The sequence below is a fragment of the Vanacampus margaritifer genome, chromosome 7, assembly GCF_051991255.1.
Source record: "Vanacampus margaritifer isolate UIUO_Vmar chromosome 7, RoL_Vmar_1.0, whole genome shotgun sequence".
Classification (NCBI taxonomy): Eukaryota; Metazoa; Chordata; class Actinopteri; order Syngnathiformes; family Syngnathidae; genus Vanacampus; species Vanacampus margaritifer.
The window spans coordinates 19383104-19410709 of NC_135438.1; the positions used below are offsets into that span (position 1 = coordinate 19383104).

Below are 27606 nucleotides of genomic sequence, written 5' to 3' on the forward strand. Positions count from 1 at the left end.
CAACATTTTCAGTCAACAGTTTATATCCAGATTTGGGTTTTAGGGACCCAACTGAACCAATCACTCTGACCAGGTTTTCAACCCCAATCCCCACACGCAAAGTCAGGGGTGTTGCCCAGCGATCCATCCAGCTGCCACCAACATTTTCAAAGAATGTGATATTAAATTCACTTCAATTTCAGGACCCCTGTGCAAAATGGTGACCAACTTCAGTTCTTCAGTCCACCCAAATCCAATCTTCAACCCAATCTGCTGTGTCAAAATAATTAACCCAACCTGGGTAAAAGTAACCCAATCTTCTCAGCCAGTGTGTTGGCGACATAACCCAGGATCCTTTAGTGTGTAAACATGCAAATATTCATTCGAATTTCGATTCATTATTCATATATAGCTAAAAAAAAAAAAAAAGGAAAAAGCGCAATGTAAATAGCAGTTAATTCCGTTCCATTATTCATTTTTGCAATACAGTTTTAAGCATTGTTTGTGGATAAACAAAGTTTCTTGTGTGTGTGTGTTTTTGTTACATAGTGGGGCCAACACTTTCGGGATTTCACATAGTTGTGGGGCCCACCCGTCCATGTGGGGCCATTTTGCTGGGCCCCACAAGTTTAGACCTCTCTTTGAGGGTCAAGAGGTTTTAGAGTTTAGGTTTTAGAATTGGGTTATTATGGTTGAGTTTAGGGTAAGGAATAAAAACGTAGGCAATCATTTTTGATGGTTGAGGCTAGGAAATGCATCGTCAATGAGATGGCCCCACAAAGATAGTAAAACAAACCTGTGTGTGTGTGTCTGTGTTAGGTGTCTCACGTTTGATTTGAACTATTGGAAAAAAATTACATTTTCCCTTCACAATATTCTAATACATGTGGTCAAGAATGCACCTGAGGTGCTTTATTACCTTTATTCTTTCATATGAAATGTTCCTTTGGTCTTTTAAGTGGAAACAAAATTATGCTGTCAAAGTTGTGTATCAAATTGAAACGAAACATTATTTAATATAATTTCACTCTGCTATAAAAATGAATTCAAAATGTAATCTATTTTAAACCATGTTTATTGGTCATATACAAAATAAAGTAAACTGTTTATTGACAAACATACAGTATATACATCAATAAATTAAAAGAACATTAGACTGATGATGAAACAGTTAATTCCATAATTACCAGTACCTTGTCATCATCACTCATGTATCTACAAAAAAACAAAACAAAAAAACAATAATTTAGTTGAAGATAAATACTTACAAAGACTGTCACATTTTCAATATTTTCCCATAGAAAGAACAGTATAATAATTGTATTACACCCCATACAGAAATAGTACAAAACACATAATTTCTTATTACAGGACCTTTTCTGAACAGGCTGCGTCATAGTCAGACAAAAGTCACTACTTCGCTAGAACTTTATATCGACCATTATTTACTTTCAGACACAAAAATATCCCATCTTTAATGTATAATCTAACCAAAAGATCACCATTAGTTACGCACACAGTAGTCTGAAGGGCAAACTGTCAACAAACAGTGGAATGAAAAAGAATAAAACTGCACGAATAAGTTGAAATGCTTTGATGCCAGCAGAAGCAAAGCAAACATGATTATCGATCGACACGCCAAACGATCAAAGGAATGTTTGGTTCATTTACTCTCATTGATCAGCTTTGGAGGTGGGTGAAAGGGCTTTTAGTCTGGATGTGTGATTGACTACACGGGGAAATAACTGAGTGACTGCACATCAATTGGATGTGGAGGATTGATGAGCTTTCTCGACACAATCATCACATTTTTCCCAACGAGGGCCCAGTTAATTCACTCTGTAAAGCACACGGATCAGAATATAAGACTGGATAGCCGATATAAGCCAAGACTTTTGAAGCCGCCATGTTGCTCCTCCCAACTTCAGAAGACTTCAGACATTTTACAACTTGCCTTTTAAATACATGTATAAATGATATGCTTAATGATGTTTACAGGAGGAAACTTGTATTTTTTTTATTTATTTAAGAATTTTAACTGTAATTCAACAAAAAATGCCTCTGCCAAATCTAATGTTGCGGTTTAAGGAACTGAGCGACAAAAGAAAAAGGGGGTCTCCAAAGCAGCACATACCGTCCACTTGTTACATTTTTAAATGTATTTGTTTTTAAAACTTGCTAAAAAAACAGTCACCACCACGCCCCCGCCCATATACTAACTGCCTACAAGCTGTATATGTATAATCTGTACGTATACCGTATAGTTTATACAGTAGTCTGCTCGCGAGATGGGAGGAGCAAGATGGCCGCCTTGTCGCTTCAACGGCTTGCACGGGCGTGTATGGGCTATTGGCTATCCAGTCATATATTCAGATCAGTGGTAAAGCATGACAATTGTTGACCTTCAGCATATCCGTCACCACAATTGCTTTTCCTGTGCCATAAAATATTTTTAAATATTGATTTATATGATTTAGGAGTGGCTGCTTGGGCTGATGATGAAACTGTATTTTCATTAGTAAGGTAAAACGTCAAACCTTGTTTGATAATGACTAAAGGTCACCGTTTTTAGCTGACTTAACTACAGTCAAGACCAAACAGCTCCACAGGAAGTAAAACAAACAAACACATAAAGCGACATCTATCAAACTGAAATGAATAGAAAAAAAATAATTTTTCCTGTCTACGCACATTAACAAATACAATAATAGGCTGGCGGGAAGCAAGTCAAGTCACAACACATCATCTAGATATAAACTGCCAAAACATTTGTTACATATTGCTAAACACTGTGAATATAAACTCTTGAACCCGGCCACATCACACTGAACCTGAACAATTGGACACAAGCGACAATAGCAGTACAGCTACCGTGTGACGAGAGTTCTACTTATGCCTTACACAGTTTGCATATTCAAAGACAACTAAATACCATCTTGACACTGTTACGCTCACAACGCATGGTATTCATCCTGAAGCTTGAGACGGTGTGTTTGACAGACAATTTTAGCAAAACATTTTTCCTTCTTTTTTTTTTTTTAAATAACAGAATCGAATACACCATACCAAACACAATAGTCAAAAACAGAATGGGTTTAACGAATGGCTCGAGACAGGGAGGAAATCACACAAGTGCGAGGGGGGGGGGAAATAATAAAGTTATTTGCTTGCAAATGAGTACCATCATTTATTTGTCTTATCATTATTCTCTGCAGGAGTTAAAAATGTTTTGGGAATACAGAGAAATAATCCAGCTATGAAATCAAGAACCTCCTTCTGCCTGTTGTGTACATACAACTTACTAGCTTTAAGAACTTTTTGAAAACTGAAAAAGTGGTTAACAATAATTTCAGCAAAGCAAGTCAGAATCCACCATCGTATGCATTTTCAGACCTGCAGATTACATCTATTTTGACAAAATAATCCATTCAATTTAAATTTCCCTTCCTAAAGGGGAAGTCAATCCCAAATATATTTCTTGACAGCCCCACTTGTCAAAATATGGTATTCTGGTTCATATTGCGTATATTGTGGAATATGAGTTGAGCGGCAAAGTCCAGTCGATTTTATCCATCTCAGGGGGCAGCCATTTTGCCACTTGCTGTCGACTGAAGATGACATCAACGTTGCTCAGGTCTCAGGTAACAATCAATCACAGCTATCAAATTCATTTTGGACAAAATATTAACTTTTTACTGCTGAAGATGGCTCAATGAGTCTAGTATCCCTTTAAGCAACAAAATCCAGCAGTTTTTATCCAAATCAGAAGGCGGCCATTTTGCCACTTACTGTCGAGTGAAAATTACATCAGTTGCGCTGGTCTCAGGTAACAACTAATCACAGCGCAGCTTCAGAAAACAGGTGTGCTGTGATTGGTCGTTACCTGAGCCCTGAGCAACTGTGATGTCATCTTCAGTCGACAGCAAGTGGCAAAATGGCCGCCCCCTGAGATGGATAAAAATGGCTGGATTTTGCTGCATAACGCATATTCCACAAATGTTACTCTGAAGGGATGAATACAAATTAAATGTAACATTAAAAAAATATACCTACAGTAGAAGAAAATGGCTTCACATCTGTTACTTTGAAGCAAGCAAGTGACCTTTGCACACCGAGACTGGTGGTCACTGTCTGCACTAATGAGAGCAGAGCATCACAAGGCGGATATGAAGAGAGAGAAGAAAAGAAAAAAAAAATCAATATCACAAGTGCCGATTATGGCAAGATGATCATGTTCAGATGGTCCATCCTGGGGCACACTTTATAATGAGAGAACAAGCACGGTTACCCGTTGTGTCATCACTCGCCCTGAAATCAAACAGGGATCAAAGTCGTAGCCATCGAATACAGTGAAAGTTAGCCATCACATACATAGCACACCACACGCTAGTTCACAGCTACACATCCACCCACCCACCCACACACACACACACACACACACGGGTCTAGTCACTAGAGAAAGAACAAAGCTATTCAGTAGTTAAGCCACTTTTGGTACAATTGCAAAATAGAGAGATACTGTATATCAAACGATTTTGTTACCTTATTTTTCACAGGTCAATACAAACAATGCAAAGCGTTAGAAAATTTGAGACGCTACCAAAGACAGACAATGATTATTATTATTTATCTTTTAAAGAGAACACCACGGAAGCTTACTTTTATTCTAAAGCTTGTGTCAATGACTCTCCATTTATGTGAATGCACGTAAAAAAAAAGAAAGAAAAAAAAGTGAGTTAGCTTCATGTTGGGACTTTCCTCCAGAATTATGCACAATGGGGAAATAACTCAATAAATTACATTTGTAGATACAGCACATGTGCAAAATCACATAAATGGGTGTTATTATTATCAGTGGCTGCTACACAGCTTATACAACAACGCAGAGTTAAATGTTGTCATAATAGACATCCAGACTCCCATTGATCACAGGTACAGCCCAATTATTAGAATTAACAGATCGCTTGCCCTTGCAAAATTTTCCAAACGCATACACTATTTGTAGTGTAATGAATTTTTTTTTAGAGTCGATTACCGTAATCTATCGATTATTCAATCGACTAATCGGATTCACTTTAATTTTGCATTAAAGTGAATTACAAAAACATTTTCCCCTGATTACTCTTTATTAACCAGTCATTGGTGTTTATTTCACACTACAGTGATTATCAATGACTTGTTGAGTAATCAGTTATTTTTTTTCTACAACTATATGTAATTTTTCCAGTTTTTAATCGATCGATCTGCTGCTACCCGTGTAGTGGTAAAAGCCAATTGGAATAGGAAATAAGCCAAGGGCAAATATGAGTGAGAAGTGAAGAGTCTGTCAAAATAACACAACTGACCAAACATAACAGTACCAAAGCAATCACGAATTTCACAGAATTCCTCATATATCACAGTTCACACACAGAGAACACATTTTGAACCTCATGTGAATGACAACACGGTACAAAACAGTAAAAATACAGGTAACACAATTGCGTCTCGTATATATTCTGTCATACTGATATGAAGAGGTTGCAGCAAGATGGGACTCATCTGCAGCCAATGAAATTAGCAGGTCACGTGAGATGGATGATGTGTCAGACTGTCTGGAAATCCATCACGCAAATGTCCCGTTCCCATCTGTTTGTTTAGCCACGGAACGGGAACATCAACAGTTCATTTCAATCATCAACTTTCGATTGCCTGACCCAGTCCCCTGCTTCCATCTCGTCCTTCACTGCGCTCGTGACCTGTGTCAAGTAAGTGCAGTGACACGGGCCACGAGGGCAGCGAAGGAGGCGTGGCAAGCAGAAAAGCCAACCTAAACCTCCCTCAAGACCGCGCATCTGTTTTGGACTTGACTATTGTAATCACACTGGTCGCCGTTGCCGCCTTCCCGGGTATGAGTGGACCAATGACTGATGACGCTACCCCTCCCCCTCCTCCTCCCCCTCCCGCCCTGACTCCCACCCCCACAGTGGGGCTTCTCGCCACAGTCCTGGCAAAGGTCTGTAAGGCCTCATACTTGGACCTGAGCGCGTCCAGCTCCAGGCGCATGGAAGCGTTCTCATTGGCCAGTTTGTCCACTTCCTGTTGCAGCTGGGCCTTTTGCTTCTCCAGCTCTTCCTTCTGGGTGACTCTCTTGACCCGACAGCTGGCGGCGTAGCCCCGATTCTTCAGGGTGCGCCGCCGTTGCTTCAGTTGCAGGATCTCCTCTTTGGTGAGGCCCCGGAGATGCTGGTTGAGCTCCCGCACTGACATGGTCACCAGCTCGTCATCTGTCAAGCTGGTGCCATTCTCCCCTGGCTCTCGCTTCACCTTCACAAAATAAGAAGACTATCAGATCAAATACAGCTTGGTCAATCAAATACAGTGAAGCACCGCTATATCGTGGCTCATCTTTTGCAGCCCTGCGATATGCTATATCTGATTTAAAAAAATATGGCTAATCCAAGGTCCAAAGTAAAAACCCTGCCACAGTTTGGCTTTAGCCACTTTTGCTAGCTAGCTAGCTCCCTAGCAAGGAAACGAGCACGCGGGGAGCTAGCTAGGGAGCTCGCTAGCTACCACCTAGGGCTAAAGCCAAACTGTGGAAGCTAGCTTGCTTCCTAGCAGGTAAACAAGCACCGGGGGAGCTAGCTAGGGAGCTCGCTAGCTACCATCTAGGGCTAAAGCCAAACTGTGGAAGCTAGCTAGCTTCCTAGCAGGTAAACAAGCACCGGGGGAGCTAGCTAGGGAGCTCGCTAGCTACCACCTAGGGCTAAGGCCAAACTGTGGCAGGGTTCTTACTTTTGAAGGAATTACCTTTATTTTGTAATCTTTTGCATGTTCAAATAAATCCAAGATGAGATTCTGGTGAAGAGGGTCCTTGCAAGGTTGATTTATTACAGAGATCTCTGGTCACACAATTGCATATCACCTAAGCAGTGTCATCCAATATGTGTGTGTGCTCTTTTGCCCACACAACCTCTTTATTCAAAACATGAGGAAACGCCTCTGTCATCCCGTGAGGTACAGAATGAGTTTGCATTTTCCCAGTAAACTAGATCGTCCTTGAACTTTTGAAAACCGGATTTCTGACGAACAGCAACTAGACTTCTTAGATAAACATAGAAACATATTAGCTTTCTCATGTCTGGGAAAACAGTAGAAATGATAGCAAGAATGTCAAAAGCATTACTCATCAGGTTATATTAGGCCAACATAATTACACCTTCATCAACACATCTATAATGAAATCTAAAACAGGTAAAATGTCAAATAAAACAATAAAAATGTTAACAATGTCAACACTTTCTGGACCTGGATTTGCCACCTCTGATGTGACCTCACTAGTCAAAACATGACATTTTGATTAATATTACATTTGTGGAATATGAGTTAAGAGGCAAAATCCAGCCGTTTTTAGCCATCTCAGGGGGTGGCCATTTTGCCACTTGCTGTTGACTGAAGATGACATCACAGTTGTGGGCTCAGGCAATAACCAATCACAGCTCACCTGTTTTCTGAAGCTGAGCTGTGATTGGTCGTTACCTGAGACCTGAGCAACTGTGATGCCATTTTCACTCGACAGTAAGTGGCAAAATGGCCGCCTTCTGATATTGATGAAAATTGCTGGATTTTGCTGCTTAACTCATATTACATTAATGCAATTTAAACCAAAATACGGTATTTAGACTAGTGGGACTGCATAGAACATGTTATTGTCAATTTTGGGGGGGTTGACTTCCCGTTTAACTCATTCACTCCCAGGCATTTTCACTGAAGCAAACCCCTTCGCTCCTGGCTGTTTTACTGGATTTTGACTGATTTTGCAAGGCCCACAGAATATTGTGTTCTATTGATAAAAAAACCCCATAGAACCACCAAAAGAAAGATTAGGAGTCTCTTCTTTCATCAGGAAAAAAATATACATATATATACATATATATATACAAATATACACAACATACCGACTGTAGCTCTACTGGACGTACAGTACATGTGAAGTTGTAAGGAGATGGAATGAGCTGGAAAGTAACTGTTTTTATTTTGCACGTATATCATTCTTTTATATAAGCAGACATAAAAGAGAAATCAAAGATGGAAGATCCAAAAGTCAGAACGTGGACATAAATGAGAAATAAGACATGAAAGAAAAAACAAAACATAAACGATACAAATGTTCCGGAGTGTTTCTATTGGTCAGCTCTCCGGAATGTCGATTTGTGTTGGTAAAGTCTTGTTTGCTGCTACAAAGTAATAAAGTCCCCAATCAAGCAAAGAGACTATATGGCCTTGATTGATGTTGTACTACTGTAGGGCTGGGCAATAAATCAAATTAATTCGAATAATCGTTATTTTAAAAATCGTTATAAATTTGCTAAATCGTGAAATTGAGTTTTGTCTTCTGGATTATTAAAAGCTGTTGTTTCTATGTTCTGTTACATTAAATGATATTTTGAGTTATAATTTTGCACAAGTGCAGGATGGGTGATTTACATACAAGACATGTTTATAATAGCTACCACCTACTTATTTGTGGCATTTAAGCGCAAACTATGAATGTTAGGATTACGTTAAAATTTATTTAGAATCAGGATACGTTATTGTTGTCTGAACAATTTGCACAGGAATTATTTTTGAATGAACGAAACCTTTAAATAAATGTTTGTTGGGTTTATTAGATTAAAATCCATTAAAATCGTAATTGTCCTAAATGACTGGGAATTTTATTTTACTTTTTTAATCCAGATTTTATTTTTTGGTCATATCTTCCAGCCCTATGTTGTACTATTTTGATATCTAAACATGCAATGCTTAATTCTTTGTTTTACAGTGTTCCCTCGCTATAACGCGGTTCACTTTTTGCGGCCTCGCTGTTTCGCTGATTTTTTTGTGCAATTTTGCATGCAGTTTTTTTTTTTTAAAGTAATGTACCTACTGTATTTTATAAAATTTATGAAGGTTTGAACACTGAGAATGTGTAAACAAGAGCGAAATGTGAGAAAATGTAAATGACTCGATTAGAAAAGTGTATAAACGGTGTGGTGAGGGGTTTTAGAGCTTAAAAACATTTATAATAAATGTAAACCATAAAGCTATAACTACTTCGTGGATTTCATTTATTGTTATTTATTGTGGGAATTTTTTAGGAACCTAACCCCAGCGGAAAACAAGGGATATCGTCACTGTAATTTTTTGGTACACTTTTTTTTTTTTTTTTTACTTAATCATCTCCTCTTGATGCAAATGGTAAAAATCAGAAAAAATTACTTAGGCAATTATTTTAAGACGTGTTCGATATGTGACAAATAAAACAGCATGAAGGCAAACACATTTTGCCTCTTACCAGTGACGTGCGGTCAGGATAGGCAAGGTAGGCACTGCCTACCTCAGGCTGAAATGAAAGTTGAAACCGTTTGGCTTTTTCTATTTATTTCAATTATTTCTTTCATTTCAGAAAGCCTACACTCTACCTATAGGTTTAAAAGTGACAACATTTGGTGATTTTCACACCTCAATTAAAAATAACTCATTACTTCGTCTGGCCTGCAGGCAAAAATGTTGCAAAAATTATCCTCCCGAAGCAGAGGTGGGCAATCTCGGTCCTCGAGGGCCGGAGTCCTGCAGATTTTGGAGGTTTCTTACTTCCAACACAAGCTGATTCCAATCATCATGCAAAACCTGCAGGACTCCGGCCCTCGATGCCCACCTCTGAATTAGGCTGTTTTACAGGGAGATATTCACTTTATTACATTCTTTCCGGGCGGGTTTGAAATTGTCTGTTTTTCGTTGTGCGGCAAACGGGAGGCAGAGTGCACTGCAACAATGGCAGGCAGATTGCACACTGGCTGACGGTGGCCCAGAACTTTAGCTGAGTGGCAAGTGTTGGCGATGGGTACGAACCCTGCACGAAGTAAAAAAAAAAAGTAAGACTTCAAAAGAGAGTAATGTTTTTTTGTTTTATTTTGTACCCATACAGAGGAGGCATATGTTAAAATAGTTTGAATGTATGGCATCTTGTATCCGAGTATCAAGTATCTCGAGGTCGGGCTGAGTGTCCTCTTTTTTTGGGGAAATGAAATTATGGTCACCCTAGGATAGGTTGTACACTCGCCTGCCGACACACAAACGTGTAATTGGTGTGTGCGTCTCAATTTGCCCAACATTTTGCCTACCCAAACCTAGAGCTCACTGCACGTCACTGCCTCTTACTTGGAGAACTGTGCGAGTGATAGAGTGACTTTAAAAAAAACTTCTATTAACACTATTAAAAATACTCTTAAAAAGAGTGTTGTTTTTTTCCGTACAGTACAAATTGTATTATATTCCTATTGTTAAGGTTCCCAAAATGTCCAACCACTTTTAAGTACCCGCTTATGAAGGGTGTCTTTTGTTAGGCTGACTGAGAATGTTCGACCTTCTTCCCTGTTTTTATTAATGGATTGAATATGAATAAACTAAAAATTGCTATTAAAAAAAAAATGTTTGCAGGCATTGTCCGTACACTGCACACCGTCCATTTTCTGTTTAATGAATTGTCATATTAGATAGCTGCTATGCTATGAGGTCATACTTTTTACCATGCTGCCTAAACACTCAGCAATGTAAACTTTACTTGATTCAAACGGTAGCGTGAAGTGTACAACTTGGTGGATGTTCTTCCTCACCTTTAAGGCTTTATTTCCTTTGTTTGTCGTCGTCATGCCACAGGAGCCTTGTTCTTCTGAACCGACCTACACAAATGCAGAAAACAATATGAAACAGTTATCCACCATGTATATAAATAATGGTTTGATAAAAAAAAAAAAAAAACACCTTTACAATTAAGTATTGTAATTTGTGGATGACAAACCCACCAGGTCAAGCACGGACAAACCAAATCCAGTTGTACCTTTGGAGGTCTGTTATTTGAAAATGTGAAACCTTGCGCATCAATATCAGGTTGTATGAGTGAAAGTGACACGCAATATTTCCCTGACTTCCTGTTTCTTGATGGTTAGAGTGATAGTGCCCACAGCTTTTGTCAAGTTGAAGCGTTATTGGCTGGCTTCAGGCCAATCGCTAAGAAGTGAACTGAGAGAAGAGGAAGTGATAGAATTTGTGGGAAGGACTCCAGGGGAAAGCCAACTGTTTCAGCGCGTACACACACACACACGCACACGCACACGCACACGCACACACGCACACGCACACGCACACGCACACGCACACGCGCACACACACACACACACACACACACACACACACACACACACACACACACACACACACACACACACGCACACACACGCACACACACACACACACACACACACACACACACACCTTATCTAAGCCTGTAGCAGCATGCGAGAAAGCAGAGCTACACCTGACAGGAATACAAATGTCTAACGATGGCAAAAACAAACACACGGCGCATGTGTATTGTTTACATGCGCAAACATGGGAACAGAAGACAAAAGGGCGGAGATGAAGAAGTCAACAGAAGAGCGCAAAAGATGACATCAGTCCGCCACAAGGAGATGCTTTGTGTCCGAGCGTGTGTGTTTTCATTAAAGGGTGTCTCTTGTTGCTGCTCTGACCTAAGCGATCATCATGAGACCAGACCAGTCACGATGACTCAGCAGATTCCTGGCCTCACTCTTCCTCTCTTCCCCCTCTGCTCTGTCCTCCCCTGCCGCGCAAATGTCGTCTCTCTTCTGTCACTTGCTGTCGGGACAACTTTTTCTGTTTATATACACACACAATACGTGACACACATCACTACCAAAAATGCGGGACTGTCACAAACAGAGTTGCATGTTGAGGAAAGCTTCAAAAACATTTCAACAAAGAAACAGGGCTGCAAATGATTGGTAGCGCTCTCAGTGCTCTTATTTATTATTGTTATCATTTTCATGTTATTATTATCATCCGGTTTGGCCCGGCAACACTGAGCAGTCAACCTTACCCACAGTGCACCTGTGTCGGTCTATGGGGATGCTGCAGCTCCAACAGTTAGAAGATCAGAGAAAATGTACATTATAACTAGCACAGACGTTATATAGCCAGCACACATTAGAGACACAGAAACCACAAGTGCACTGCCGCTGCCAGTGTTATTTATGCCCATCATCAGTGACATACGCTGAAGCACTGAATTCCCCCCAGTCGGATATAAAAAATATAAAATGGAAGATTAGACTGTATTTCAATATTTTTTACCTTCATTGAAGTGATTTGTTTTTAAAGATTGTAATTATCCTTCAATCAATTCCACACTGTTCCAAAAATATAGATATTTAACATAAGGTTAAGTTTTTTTATTTTTTTTAATTAAAAATTTATTTACTGCTGATCTCTATCTTTTTTTTATTTTATTAACTCATTCACTGCCATTGACAGCTATAGACGTCAAAAATAATTTTGAAGTATTTCTATTAGTTTCAAAATTTTCCCACTTTTGTTAACAAGAGTATGCAAACCTGGAAAAAATGTATTGTACATTTAGAACAGATTTAAAAAAAATTTGATTAATCGTGAGTTAACTATTGGAGTCATGCGATTAATTACAATTAAAAAAAAATGACTCGCCTTTTGTTTTCCCCCCAAAAAAGATTTAAAAAATTTCTAGGTTTTCATACTCTTGTTAACAAAAGTGTTTGTTTTTTTAAACTAATAGAAATAGTTAAAATGATTTTTTTTTACGTTTATAGACGTCAATGGCAGTGAATGAGTTAAAAAACATAAGTGAGGATAAGCAGTTTGGAAAATGAATGAATAAATATTATGAAAGCCCAGATGATATAAAATGACCCTCATGTCAGGTATCATAACGGCAGGTCTGACGTTTGAAACAAACCAGTTTGTGTCAAAATCAATATAATTCGACGACTTATGATGAATTTGTTGGAGCCAAACGCAGTTACCTCGATACAAGTAAATGAGAGAGACTCCTGGGGACTCGGCGGCCAGGCCACCGCTAACTTTTGAGTCGTTTATCCGTCCAACAGAAAGACTAAATAATTCACACGCCTTCATTAAATATATTATGCAGACTGTTGAACGTCAGCATGTGCAGTACATGTTTGGATGATATAAAGGCAAAGAAGCAATTTCTCTTGTGCGAGTGATTCCGCCAAGTGCCGGCGTCTGCGATTCGTTTGTGTAGCCGCTGGAGGCACTCAAAGTGCAACATCTCTGTTCCCTTCCCGCTTATGTATGTGAACAGGAAATGTGCAAATTCAGCTATTTTAATTAATAATGTCAATGATGACATTTTTGACATTATTGGATTGAAAAAGAAAATCAATTTAAACCACCGACCAGTTAACTAAAATGGACAATAATGTTTTTGATATTTTGTGTTTTTTACACTTTACGCCTCTCCTGCATGCCCTGACCAACCAACCACCATTATGATCATCTATAGAAATATTTTAATATATTATTTATCTCTTTTAACTACACGACAAAAGAGTCAAAATATTGAGCACAGCACTCAGTACCATATCGTGTAGCCAATACAACAAAGCAAAGTAAAACCACAATGCTTAAGTAATAAAATGACTCTCCGTGATGGTCAATCAAAATTAAGAAAGACTGTTAAGGAAGAATTTTTGATATAGCTCTCTTGAATTGTGCATGCAGTGTGCTGGGATGCATTGTGCGCTCCCACAGCTGCAGATGCATCCTCCTCATCATCATCACACAATAGGTGGATCAAAGACATGAAGACTAAGGGTGCCTTTGGGGGTGGGGGTTGAAAGATGGTGGGTGAAGTGAAAACAGAGAGGCAAAAAAAAAAGAGGCGTTTTTACTGCCAGGCATGGGTTTATTTCCCCCGTGCCCAACCCCCATAACCCCCATCTACATACAAACAAAAAGCATGCCAACACATTTCCCTGCCACCATGCTAAGAGGGCACAATAATATCCACGTTCCCCTGCAAGTACCCAAACGTGCAAGTGCAATCAAATTTCAAGTTAAACGTGATACAAGCAACGTCAAGGAAACAGTCAAGCTAATTAAACGTATTTTGTCTGGATTTAAGTGACTTAGAATGAGCCACACAAAATCACAAGAGGGACATAAAGGTCCCTGTCAACATTGCAACTGTGCACCATATTTCCTCATATAGTGTCCAGGGGTATCTATTTACTTAACTTAGTGAGGGCTCATAGAACATATTGTAAAGATTTTTTTTTTTTACCAGATTTTTAAAACATTAAATAATAATAATGTGTTCAATGAATTGATTTCTACAGTGAACTTCAGAGGGTTCGATAGACACTGTTGTAATATTTATAAATTAAATATCAAAATCTGTCTGCCTGCACCTTGTTTAAATCCACCAAAATTGAGTTACACACAAGATTATTTTTGTTCATGAAAACTAACAAAATAACAAAAACTAAAATAATAAAAGCATTTTTGTTAGCAAAATAAAATAAAAACAAAAATGCTTAAAAAAGAAGAAGAAGAAAACTAAATTTGATCATTTACAAAACTAACTAACTAAAGTATAATTATACTACGGTGTAGCGAAAATGTCCTGCGTTTGAGTCTTTGGTAATTAATTTAATACATAAGCCTTTTGGGTTGATTTCAAATATGATTTTAAGTATATTTATTTCAATATTAACCAGAATAAGGACGTTTGAAAATCTGTCACACAAAAGTGACGTCATCTTGCAGCAGCCAATAGAAAAGCACCTTCAGATGACGTCCGCTCCTCGGCGACAATTTTGTGTGTTTGATTATCGATTTCAATGGCTCAGCTCGCCTGCTTTTTCCTTTTGCCAAAATGCAACGCTAGGTAAGAAATACGTTACTTTTTTTATTTGACCACGGTGTTTATTAAATATTGTATATAAAACTGATAAAAGCTGACAGAACTGCCCTAAAAAAATATTAAAACTAACTAAATTTAAAAAAAACGATGCTCAAAACGAAATAAAAAACAACTCAAATGAAACTTCCAAAACTATAATAACCCTGGTTACACCACATGCGCCACAACTTAGACCTGCTTTGAGTTGGTTTAATGTTTAGTTTACTTTCAGCCACCAAATTGACAGATGCAGCGGTAAAAAATGGTGCATCAAAATCAAGATGCACCATTTTTTTAAATAGAACTAAAACGAGCCCTCAAGGCTTCTAGATATTAATTTGTCCATTTTTGTGGGTTTAAAAAAAAGGGGGGGGAAGGTTTATAAGGTGGATAGATTGCTACAAGTTAATCCATGTCAGCAAAGAATTGTTAGTAAGTACTGCACACAAAAAACAAACTCTCAAAACAGGTGCCCTGCTGTACAAAACTGCCTCGGACAACACAGGTCATGTGTAAATCACTCAGGTTAGAGATCATCTGCTGAGCAAAGGTGTCGCCATTCATCTTGGGCTTGCCAGTGGCGCCCTTCCCAAAGTGCATGTGGGGTGGTCGCGGTGCTGTGGTCAATGCCGCGGCCACTCTCGCTACAACAGACAGCTTTTGTGCTGTGCTAGGCTGTATTTTTATGTAGCCACAGGAAGAACGCTGACGACTCAAGAGCGGAGCTGCTTATGGTTACCGCTGAAAGACAGCACACACAAACACGCACGCACGCACGCACGTACAGATGACATGCTGTGGAGATGGGTAAAACACAAGCAGAGGCGATAGAGATAAGGTAAGAGGGGAGGTAATGCTGGAGGAGGTTGTGAAGAAAGACGGAAAGAATGCTGACGTCTCCAGAGCTGATTAGCGCTACAGCGGAGACATCACACCCACAGCTGAGGAAAATGCTGAGTATGGAGGGAGGACGGGCTGGGGGGTACAAATGACAAGGGAGACAGAAAAGAACTTGAGCTACATAGGTGGGGATGGAGGGATGGGACGGCAAGGGAGGAGAGGAGGAGGAGGGAGGCAGAGAGGGCGGGAGGGTGTTTGGGTGAAAATGCATCCTCAACACATTTGTAAGAGCTTAGCTGTTGGCCACGGAGGTGGGTGGGAGGGATGGAGGATAGAGAGAACACCAGCGAGGGGGGGCAGCGGTGGGGGAGAAAAAAACTGAGCTCAGCAACGACCACGGCTAAAACCTCCAATTAGAAAAGTTCTGAAGCTGATCTAGTGCAAAGAAACTACTGCTGACCATCCGACGCACACATACACACATTGGACCAGGTGAAACAGTGGTAAGGATAAACAGACGGTAAAAGAATAAACCCTTACGTGCAGTGCAGACTGACGGCACTGTGTGTGTTTCAAAAATGTGTGTCTTCTTCAGACTGCATCCTAATTAATCTTCTTTGAGAAAAACCTTTTGCGCCAGGCCAACAACAGGGAGGAATTTCTTAGAAAGCGACTTCCAGCTGGTGTTGTGCTCCCTCCATCCGACACAAACACATACTTAAAAAAAAAAAACGGAGGGCTTGTGCGTGTGGATGTACGCAAGCACAAACAAGTCAACAGAATGCTTAAGAATAGCTTGTTAGAGTGATTCACTGGCAAGTCTATATTTAGTAAGTAATCCTAGCATAACAACAAGTTTAACTGTGCCTGCAAGTGACCGAGCAATCACTGAGAACGGGGACAACATGAGTGAGATGACAAAAGGGAAACGTAGAGAATTGCAACTGCAGCTCACCTTGCCCTGTTAAGAGAGAGCAAAACTTGCGCTCATTGATCTATGTGGGCTGTGGGCGTCGGTAAATAATTAACGTCGAGCTCTGCGGGGAGGATCATTGAGATTTAGGAATCAGACGAGCGATAATGGCAACCTGTGAGAGAGGGAGTGGCCTCGCAGCAGAGATCATGGAGAGCGTGAGGAGGCGAGCGTGAAGGAGCACATGTGTGTTTTCTTTGAATGCGTGCGTGCGTGTGTGGGATGGCGGGGCAAAAGAGAGCAGAGCTATTAAATGGGAAGTTTGCAGAGCGTGAAATAAGCGTAATGAAATGGAGAGAGAAGCGGAAGACATGGGGAACACATTGGGACAAAGAAGACAAAGTAAAACTTTTGTCCCATAAATGGCAATATACACCCACCAACCACAATATTAGGAACACCTGTCTGTCTGTTATTTATTGAAAAATTTGCTTATTACAGTCACCTCTAAATTAACCAGCTCAGAGGGCCTAGTAGTAGAGTGTCCATCCACCCTGAGACTGGAAGGTCGCGGGTTCAATCCCTAGCCAGGTCATACCAAAGACTATAAAAATGCCTCCCTGCTTGACACTCAGCATTACGGGTTGGAATTAGGGAGTTAGATCACTAAACAATCTCCGAGCATAAGCCCCTGCTGCTGCTCACCGCTCCCTCATTGGATGGGTCAAATGCAGAGAACAAATTTCAACCCACTTAGATGGGCGTCATTTCATCATTTAACCTTTAAGTTGCTAAAAGACACCCCAATAATAACGACAGATCCCCATATTATGACCAACAATGCATTAATAACAAAAAAAGTAAATAAAAAAAAAGACAGTTTCAATCTAGATCAAAGTCATCATCCATCTATATGCTTTCCAAAGAGCTTGTCCTCAGCCTCCTCCCTGAGCCGTCACTCATCATGGGGGAGTAGTTTGTGCCTCCCAATGATCCCAAGCTTTCGTCTTTGATGGCCCATGAAGGGTCATCCAGGGCAAATAGGTCCAAGTCGGTGGACCAGACAAATCATGGTTGAGAAAGTTAGTATGACAAATACAATTACTGGACTTCAGTTTTTCGCCCCTTGGATAGTTGGATGCAGACGAGCACCTGGTGGCTTGGCCTTTACCCTGAGGTTCCAGGAACGGTCCGAAAAGGTAACACTGGTCACACTTTCTATGGACCTGTTGGAGGGGTCAAGAGGTGTTCAGTATAGTGATCTTAGTGACGGCCGAAGGTGGGGACTTTGGCAGTCCTATCCCTGCTTACAAAAGTTAGTTCCAAGGATGTACACAGAATGTTATCTCTCTGACAGGGAAAGAGCCCGAGTTGGTGTGTGAACTGGAGAAGTTCCGACTAGCTATAGCTGAGCTAGCCTTGACAAACAGCTTTGGTTCTGGTACTGGTGTTCTTGAAAGGGCTTTCACTCTGAAGTTGATCTCGGTTGATAGGTACTAAACAGGGCAGTCCATTAGTACTGATTGAAAGTCTATCAGTCCGTCATTGACAGACTTCAGTTTCGATGGCGGACCAACGGAATCTTTTGAGACCCTGACAGAATAAGCGCCGACAGAAGCAATTTTCAGCAGCCACCTGAATTATCACTCTCCCGAAAAGCAAAGACGACGCGTGGCAAACAACATTTTGCACACATAGGCGAGTTAGCCCCTTCCAGACTCTAGAAATGTCTTTGTGACAACACTGCAGTCGTTCTTGTCATCTATGCAAAGTGGCATATATTCAATAATGGCTGGCAACAATCACATTGATGATTGATTGATTTTGGCACTGGTGTGTGTGTGTGTTTTAGGTGTCAAGAGTAACCAAGTATGGTAGACTAATGTGAGTTTGTTATTAAATTAGATAGTAATAGTAAGTTAATTAGTTGAATAGTACGTTAGTAGGATTACGTCAATTCTACATAAGCTGCATCCATCCGTGTTGTACGCCCCATGTCCTCATTAGGGTCACTGGTGAGCTGGAGCTTAACCAAACTGACTTTCAGCAAGAAGCAGGATTCCTCCTGTACTGTTTGCCAGTTGCACGAAGACTTATTATTTGAAGTAAAAAAATAAATATTTTTTTAAAAAGCAATGTGGCAAATGTTTACCCACGTTGTGATAGGAATTACAGCCCCCTACAGGACTAGAATGGAACAGTATTGCCTCACACATCAAGCATCAACCGGACACATTTGTATTCTGGCCTTGGTGGAGGTCTGTACTCTACTATCCAATAATCACTTTCTGGTTAAGTGTGCATGAGCCAGTGATTGTGCAAAGTGAGTTAAATTAAAAGAGAGGAAAAAGTCCTGGCGTCAACACGTTTTTCTCCATTGCAGGTAGTAAGTCGGAGTGTGATGACTATTTTCCCAACACAAGCAAAAAAAATTGCATCGTCAGACTGTTGAGCCCTGGCTCTGCTTTTCTTTTTTTTAGTTAGAAAAAAATATCCTGGGTCAAACCAGTTCTCATTTGGCATGTACAATCAGAGTGACAGGTAAAACCTTGTTAAGTGCCACTCTTCCACAATTACGTACATCCAGACAAATACAATTCACTACCGCAATGCATTAACATGTACTCTGAGAACATCACCAGAAATCTTACAGTAACATTTCGCAATATTTACAAAAAAAAAGTAATCTTTATGTAATAGTGAGACATGCATTCTAATTCAGGGATAGTATTTAGTCACTCTTTTGGGGCCTCCAAAGACAAATTTAGGATTTTCTCCTTTCTCCACATAGGTTTATGACGTCTACACTTCTTGAACACAGCAAGTTAAAGGATGTTTGCTTGTGACATTATAAGTAAAAGCTGTCTACTCAGAATGCATTAGTAGTGTAAGCTTGTGCACGCACTCATCTTTGCAACAATGGAATCCTATTATTACACTGCTGTAGTACAGAGCTCCCAGTAGAGATGTGAAGTGCATCTGTCACTGTGCTTTCTGTTGACAAGTGTGCACACAGTTCTGAAATAGAGCACATGCTCATCTCAGAAAGCGTACACACGAGCGTACAGTTTGTAGTGCCCAGAGAACTGAAATCTATTCTAGCTGAATTTGGGAAAGTGGTGGGGACCGCCCTGGACTGATCACCACTCAATCACAGGTCACGTATAGACAAACAACCTTTCAGTCTCACTTTCAAAGCTTTGGACAATTTTGAGTCTTCAGTGAACGGGATGTTTTAGGAGAGTGGAAGGAAAGGCTGGAGCTGAGATTCGAACCCCTACTCGTTCAACCAGCTACCTAAACTGCTGATAGTGTTGGTTGACTAGTTAGTGGGTTATTCAGTCTTCCTCAATGAACCAAAAAGTAGCCTGGTATAAACTATGATGTGACAAATACATATATGGCTCTCCAAAAGTATTTTTTTCTTACGTTGATTTGTTAGCAGTGCAGCTTTGGCTTGAACTGCTATACTACAGTATTTATCAGCGCCACAAGGTTAAGAAAACAAGTGACGTAGAGCGATGTCAAAGCCAAAATGAAGACGCAACAAAACTTACTGCCAAAATATCATTATAACAATAAAACAAAACAATTTAGAATTTACTTTGTTGCAAGCTTACATCTGTTTTCAACGAACCAAACCCCCCCCCCCAAGAGCTGTTTGTAAACTGAAGTTAATGATGAGATACTTATTTTTTCCTCACTCTCTGCGCTTGATACAATATGTGCGCATGTTTCCAAATAAGAAAGGTTCATGAATTCCAACCACAATTCTGGTATCGTCACACTGCAGTCAGAAATGCGCAAGATGATGCAACTGGTTGAAAACCACTCGTACAGATGCTCTTGTGACCAACACCTTGCATCTCACACGCTGCACGCCTTTCTTGATACTTCAGCATGGCATGAAAAGCAAACTCACTAATGTGGTTTTGAGCACTTCTGTGTGCAGACAAGGTGTCTTCTCGTCAAAGAGCTCTTAAATTGAACGCTGGAGCCCTTGAAAAGAAAACATTAAAAGGTGAGCACAGACTGTAGTGTGATCACTGATAAATACGAGCTGTTTTGTACTACAATTATCTCAGCACTGGATGTTAAATCAGTAAAACAAGTGTATTAAATTCAACTAAAGCAGCTTTCAATTTCCTAATCCCTAATTTGTCTTTATTTCTTATTTTTCCTGTCTCCTCAGGGAGATAAACACCTTTAGACACTTTGGAGTTTGGGCTAATTTAACACACAGCAGCAAGCAGAAACAGTTTACACTGATAAAAAAAAACAAAAAACTATGGAGCACAGACATGATTATGCACCAGATCTGCTTACACCATATTTCATCATTACCGTTAAGGGGGAGAAAAAAAACCCGCCCAACTATTGATCTGTCCAACTGCTTTCCCCTCACTTACTCCCTGTGCTTCTTTCTGTCTTTTGTTCTTCTTTTACTTCTATTTCACTCACACTAGATATTTCTAAAACAGAGCCTATAGTAACAACATCAATATTAAATAAAGATCCTCGACACACACAACTATTAAAATTTCCAAACACACTCATCACATGTAAACACGATATTATGAGAAATCCATTATGACGGCTCTGCAATATATTCGATTTACTCCCATCAGGCCATTTTCCTGAAATACAGGAGAGAGGATGGATAAACACTGAATTTTTTTTTTTTAACAAAACATTTTTTTCCTTTCCAAATAGGCAATCTAGACCCATAAAAAAATAAAATAAACTGGTCAGTCAAGATGAGTAATGTTTCTGTGCTTGGTTGCTATCCAACTTACTGCATGGACCGCTATTTTTAGGTCAGATAATGCCCTTTAATGTATACACTATTACATTGAAATCCACTAGTTTGTATTCATTACAGCAGGGAACACATTATGTTTCAAAATACAGTTGGATAGGCAAGCGTGTGCCAGGTAGGAACATAGGTTTTTTTCGCATGGATGATTTACGAATAGGTCTAGATCAGGGGTCGCAACCTTTTCTGTCAAAAGAGCCATTTTAGGCCAAATATATAACAAAAAAATCCATCTGGAGCCGTAAAATATTTGAACATTGTGATGACCGGAAGAGTGTGTTACTGTTAGTCTAATGTACTGAGGGCCCAACAGCTAATTAGAATTGCACCACAACACAAAACTATGCAGCATCCAATTTATTTGATTCTACCTTTTTGTAATTTTTCATACTTCCCTTTTCATAGATTTTTAGACTTTTCTGCCTTTCTGTCAAATTTCTGACATTTTTGGCAATTTTATGGACATATGGTAATTTTATGCCTCTCCTCTTTTTTCTTTCTTTTTTTCTGGCTTTTTTGCTATCCATTTTCTAACATTTTTGGCAATTTTGTTGACATTTTATGATATTTTGGGGGATTTCTTATTTTGTTTTGGATTTATATAATTTTTGAAAAATTTATTTTCTGCCTTTAAAAAAACATCTATTTTCTAACTTATTTTGCAATACCAAAGACATTTTATGGCAATTTTCTGCCTTTCTTTTTTTGTTTTTGGACATTTTGGTTACTTTTTGAACATTTTCTTGTCTTCCTTTTTTATTCAATTCTGGACATTGGACATTTTGAGCTAATTTTCTGTTTTCTTCTTCCTTTTTGAATATTTTATTGTCACTTCTTGAACATTTCTGGAGAATTTTTAAAACTTTTCATCTACCTTTTGTCTTTTTTTCTGACAACTTAAAAATTTGGACCCTGACATTTTTTTATATTTAATCACTCATTTTTTATTTAATCGTTAATTAATTTAAAGAATATTTTTTTAAAAAAATGAAATAAATATATATAAAAAATATATTTATTAGATTCACAGGGAGCCCCTGGAGAGGGACTAAAGAGCCACAGGTTGCAGACCCTTGGTCTAGATGATGTAATTAGTATCCCACTTAATGCTTTCACTTGGAATCATGTCATTCAACCCCAGGCCTCTCTTTTAGTGTAACACTACTGCAATAACTTTAGGTCTATATGAATGATTAGTAATCAATATTACTGGCAGAAATAGAGGGCCCCAAATCACATTTTTCTTAGGGCCCCATTGAAACGTTGGCCGACCAGCTCTGCTCGCTGTGAAGATCTCTCTTTTGACGGCTAAATCAGGGCATTTCCTGCTTACTCTGTTCACCCTCTCACACATATACTCACACAAACTAACACGCACACACACACGCACAGGAGAAGTCAAAGAAACTCGCTGTGGTAAGTAACAAGTGAAAACGCCATCTGTCAAGCGAGGGAGCATTTGCTTCGCCTCAGCATTTTCAGGGGAATGCCTTGAAGACAAAAAGGTCCTTGTTCTCAATCTCTCCGCAAATCCCATCTCTCATTCTTCCTTCATCCCCCTTGCTCCATGCGCCTTTGCCGCCGCTCCGCCACCATCAGCAAAGTTGCACACATAAGCATTGGTCAGCGTTCAATTACTGTGAACACCAGGGAAGGATGGGGAAAGTACTTGACAGAGAAATGCACTTCAAGCACTGATTAAATACTGATACCAAGTATAAAAAGCTTAGCCCCTAGGTTGTGTGTGTGCGAGAGAGAGAGAGAGAGAGAGAGAGAGAGAGAGAGACAGAGAGAGACAGAGAGAGACAGAGAGAGAGAGGGGGGGGGTGCTTTTCTATCCAATACTGATACAACTATTTCATCATTATGACCCTCTATTACAGTACTTGCCAACTTGCTTACTACATACTTTTGATACACTCTACAGAGTGCTGACTCTAACTAAAGCTGCTGATTTGGAATCATTAGGGGGTGAAGTTTCAGTTTTCTTGGGTCCACAGAGCTTCCCTATTACTCTTGAGTTGCAATGTGCACAGGTTGCAACCAGTCAGCAGGTAATGTAATAATAAGTCAATGAGGAGGAGACACTCACTTGCAACACCCAAGAGATAATTGCTTTAAATTTGTAGTTATTTAATTATTCATTCAGAAATATAACTAGGCGGGCTGGGTTTATAATGAACTCCATTATCCACCCATCCATCTCTTAGACTGGTTATCCTTTTCAGGGTCATGGCTCACGGGGGACCTGTAGCTTATGCCAGCTGCCTTTTGTCGAAAGGTGGACTACAGTCTCAGTGTACAAAGAGAGACAGACAACTATTCACCATCTTAACACTTCGGCACTGAATCCACACAGATGTGCTGAAGTCAGGAGAGTGTACCAATATACCATGAGCAACGTGAGCTCTGTCATATTTTGCTTAAATATGCCGGGCATAGATTTACATGAGAGCTTGTCTTGATTATGTGACTAGGTGAGGTCCTCTTAGTTACTTAGGCCCTAAGTGGTCTTCAAAAACAAGGCAAGTTTTATTCCTAAAAGACATTTTAATAAGGCACTAACATTATGCACAGTTTGGAATATGAATATTGAACGGAACGACAGGAAAACTAAAAAGCTGTACTCAAATAATGACTTAATTGAAATGTATTGCGCTTGAACATGAAATTAAAATGGTACTTAAATAAATGTTTTACAACAAACACATCTTAAAGATTGAATGCTAATGTATTAGGCATATACTTAAAATGTAAAACATCTAATTATTACCACTGCAAATTGTACCGTTCGTACAATTAATTCAGTGATTCTTTTGCATACCAACACACTTTGAGAATTACTGACTAATATAATATATTTACTTCTAACATATCTTAGGTCATCTATCTATGCCTGTGACGCATAGTGACAGGTACACAATAAATTCTGTAAAATTAATTTTTACTCTAGGGTCTATTTGGTCCCACTCTAAACAGAGTTAAATTTAAACTTGGAAAATAGTTGTTGTTTTTTTTAAGTCACTCAAGGCTTGAGGAGCAAACCCACAAATTCAGGTTGGGAGACAGCCAATCTACTCCCTGAGCCATGCAATTCCTACTGTTAGTATATCGCTCGTGTCAGCTGGAATCTTTTGGATATAAGCAAACAGTAGGAGTGGCATAGCTCAGGTAGTCTCCCAAGCTGAAGGTCGTGGATTTGTTCCTCAACCCTTGTGTAACTTTTTTTCTTTTAATAAACTAGTAAAATTGAGTCAAAAGCTCTCCTTGCAAAATGTACTTGGAATTTCTGAGTGAAAAATCTTTAATATTTTTTTTTTCATGCAATATGCAAATTCTCTCATACACACTAAAAATACTTTCAGTAAAATTTACTCTGAATGTTTTACTCTCTTCCAAATGTAAATTGTACTCTGTTTACAGTTGGACAAAACAGACTCAATTTAGAGTAACATTTACTGTACAGAATTAACTGTGTAGAACAATTAAAATGCTCTTCCGCTCCTACCTCATATCACTGTTTGATAGTGCCAGATATTTTGTTCTTATATGCGCCTTGGCTCAGTAATGGTTGGCAAACACTGAGATCGAAGTCCCTCATAATCTGAATGTCCCTTGAAAATAAAATAAGCATCCCCTTCCACATCGCGATGGGCGGGTGCACTTGTTTCCAAGGCCCCCCAATAGAAAGCGAGCGCTTTTCCCTCGCTTTAGACCTTTGTCCGCCCGCCTCCCGCCCGTGCCATGTTGCCATGGCTCCCTCGTGCCTCTCCGTGAACGGTCACAAATAACACCGACGTGATGAATCGGCGTCAGAAGGCGCGAAACGAACCGAACCGCAGCCGCCGAAACGAAACGAGACAAGACGAGGTGTCTCTACCGCGTTTCGTTCAACATTCCTCCGGGTGGAAGAAAAGGCCCGTCGGAGGGCACAAAGCAAACGTCAAAACAACACACGCACGCACACACACACAAGGCAGCGAGCGGCGTTCCGTGGCTCTCACAAGCTAGCCGCTGACAGACAGGGTTTCCGTCACGAATTGAACTCAAAGTGTGAATCCGAGCAGGAGGAGAGGAGGATACCTTGACAGCAAAACAACAACAACACACAAAACAGCTGAGCGTGTGCGACTGTACAAGTCGTGTACCTGCGAACGAGCGCTGGCCATGCAGCCGCTTTCAGCACCTCGGCGCGGGGACAGTCGGCGAGGCGAGTTCCTCGCTCGCTCTCCGTCTTCCGACTTATTACTTAGCACATTTCCCTACTTTCCCGCTTTGAGCTACTCACGTCTAAATGGCTGGCAGACACGAGACACCCCCGCCGACCTTTGCTGTCAACGTGCCCTCGCCCCTCTCATTCCGACACATGGCTTCTTCGTTCCAAGGTTGCCACACATCGTACACATCGTGCTCCCCCTTTGTCCGTATTGTGGAATCACCGCTCAGACCCGCTCGGTCGGTCCCGACTGGACGACGACCGGCTGGCCGGGTGGTGATGATTCAGCGCTTCTAACGGGGGCGGGGTGGCTTTTAAACAACAGCGAGACGGCGGCGCGCACTCAGCGAAACAACGCCACTTTTATTCAGCACTTTGTGGAGATTTCAAGTTGGGATTTGGACTGCTGACTCACCAGAAGTGGAAACCGGACCAGCGCCGTCCGTCCGCCCCCGACCCTCGATGGCCGGCGTTGGCCGACGGTTGGAGGTGCTCTAGTGCTTGCGGAGCGAGAAGGAAGGAGCGACGTTTGGCCCCTCTCCTTCGCTTGACGCCTTGTGGCACCGTCTGTGTGCTGTATCCACTCCTTCCTCGCTTGTTTCGGTCTGGGCTCAGGCGAGAGACGTCAAGTGATGTTTGGATCACATGGTTTCATTCATGAAGGCGCTACGTAACCCGCATTTAAAGGGACACGGCCCACTACTACTACGAACAACAAAACTCCAGTCACAAGTGGAGGATTAAGTGGAGGGTTTAGACTCTGGAAATTCGGTTACTCATGCTGCCTGTCATCTCACAATTGCTGACTTTTTACGCCATAACTCAAATAAAAATAAATAAAAGAAGGGGGTAAAAAAGCAAAGTTAAAAATTCAGTCATGAAAAGTATTCTTTACAAATACAATTATTTTGTTACTGCATGTGCTTCAATAGATTTTTTTTTAGGTTCTGTCCTGGATAGACAGGAGAGTATTTATTTTTGTGATGACGTTTTACTTGTACTCCCTACATTTGAGACACATTATTGGTGTAAAAAAAAGTTGTAAATAATTCAAATGAATGAATTAATTAATAATAATAATAATAGAGAGATAGCGTGTGATCAACCACAGCTAAAGGATTCATTGAGGTCTAATGTGGAAATGAACGTGAATAAGTGAGCATTAATGACACTCAAAATACAGCCATTAATAGCTAAACCCCTGACAGCAAAAGTGAGTACACCCCTAAGTGAAAATGTCGACATTAAGTACAATTTGTCATTTTCCCTTCCCAGTGTCATGTTTGTGTTACAAGGTCTCAGGTGCATGAATAGGGAGCAGGTATTGGTATGACGGCTTTAACACTCTCTCAGATTGGTCGCTGAAATGTCACCATAGCAAAACAATCTGAAGATCTGAAAAAAAAGAACTTTTGCTCTACATATAGATAGATGGTCAAGGATATAGCCTGTCAGTGCTAACACCACACACCACACGCTGCATCAAATTGCTCTGCATGGGTGTTGTTGCAGTAGGAAGCCTCTTGTAAAGATGACGCACAAGAAGTTCCGCAAAAAGGTGGCAAGCAGAGTAAGGGGATGGATTACAGGAACCATATCCTGTGGTCTGATGAGACCAAGATGGTGTTAAGTGTGTGTGACTGCAATCAGGCGAGGAACACAAAGACAAGTGTCTTGCTTAAAGTCAGGCATGGTAGTGGGATTGTCATTGCTCTGAGCTGCATTAGTGCTGCTGGCATTGGGGAGCCACAGTTCACTGAGGGAACAATGAATGTCATCATGTATGTACTATGAAAAAAATGGAACTATGAAAATGGTACTATGAAAAAAAATAATGAAATGAAAAAGGGGTGGCTTGTTTACAATGCTGACTAGGAAGAAGAAACTTTAAGTACTTTTGGTCAGCCTCTTGTCAACTATCATGTCAAAATGCGCATCATCTTAAGAAAAAAGAAAATGGTTTATGTAGAAAGCTAACACAACACTAAAATCAGTTTAATGGGGTAGTATTTGATTTAAAGTTGTGCATCTAAGATCTTTGTATAGGCTTTTTCCCC

General features: G+C 40.1%; 1 protein-coding gene across 9 annotated transcripts; it reads right to left on the reverse strand.

Moving 5' to 3' along the window:
* Nucleotides 1-3947: 3947 nt before the first annotated feature.
* Nucleotides 3948-26779, reverse strand: mafgb (v-maf avian musculoaponeurotic fibrosarcoma oncogene homolog Gb). Of its 9 annotated transcripts, none has more exons than XM_077572038.1 (4): nt 25965-26779; nt 11535-11679; nt 10620-10685; nt 3948-6285 (listed from the first exon to the last, which is right to left on the reverse strand). In XM_077572038.1, the coding sequence occupies exons 3-4, from the start codon at nt 10653-10655 to the stop codon at nt 5800-5802; spliced, it is 522 nt and encodes a 173-aa protein (XP_077428164.1). In that variant the 5' UTR covers nt 10656-10685; nt 11535-11679; nt 25965-26779; the 3' UTR covers nt 3948-5799. The 9 variants fall into 9 exon arrangements, with proteins under 9 accessions (XP_077428164.1, XP_077428166.1, XP_077428165.1 ...); XM_077572040.1 differs by lacking the exon at nt 25965-26779 and adding an exon at nt 25622-25886; XM_077572039.1 differs by lacking the exon at nt 25965-26779 and adding an exon at nt 25482-25612.
* Between the last annotated feature and the right edge of the window lie 827 nt (nt 26780-27606).

Coding starts and splice junctions, on each gene's coding strand:
- mafgb (XM_077572036.1), bottom strand. CDS start 25,502: ATGGCCAGCGCTCGTTCGCAG. Junction 10,686..25,481: donor TGGCCAGCGCTCGTTCGCAG/GTACACGACTTG, acceptor GCATTTGTGTAG/GTCGGTTCAGAAGAACAAGG. Junction 6,286..10,619: donor AAGGAAATAAAGCCTTAAAG/GTGAGGAAGAAC, acceptor TATTTTGTGAAG/GTGAAGCGAGAGCCAGGGGA.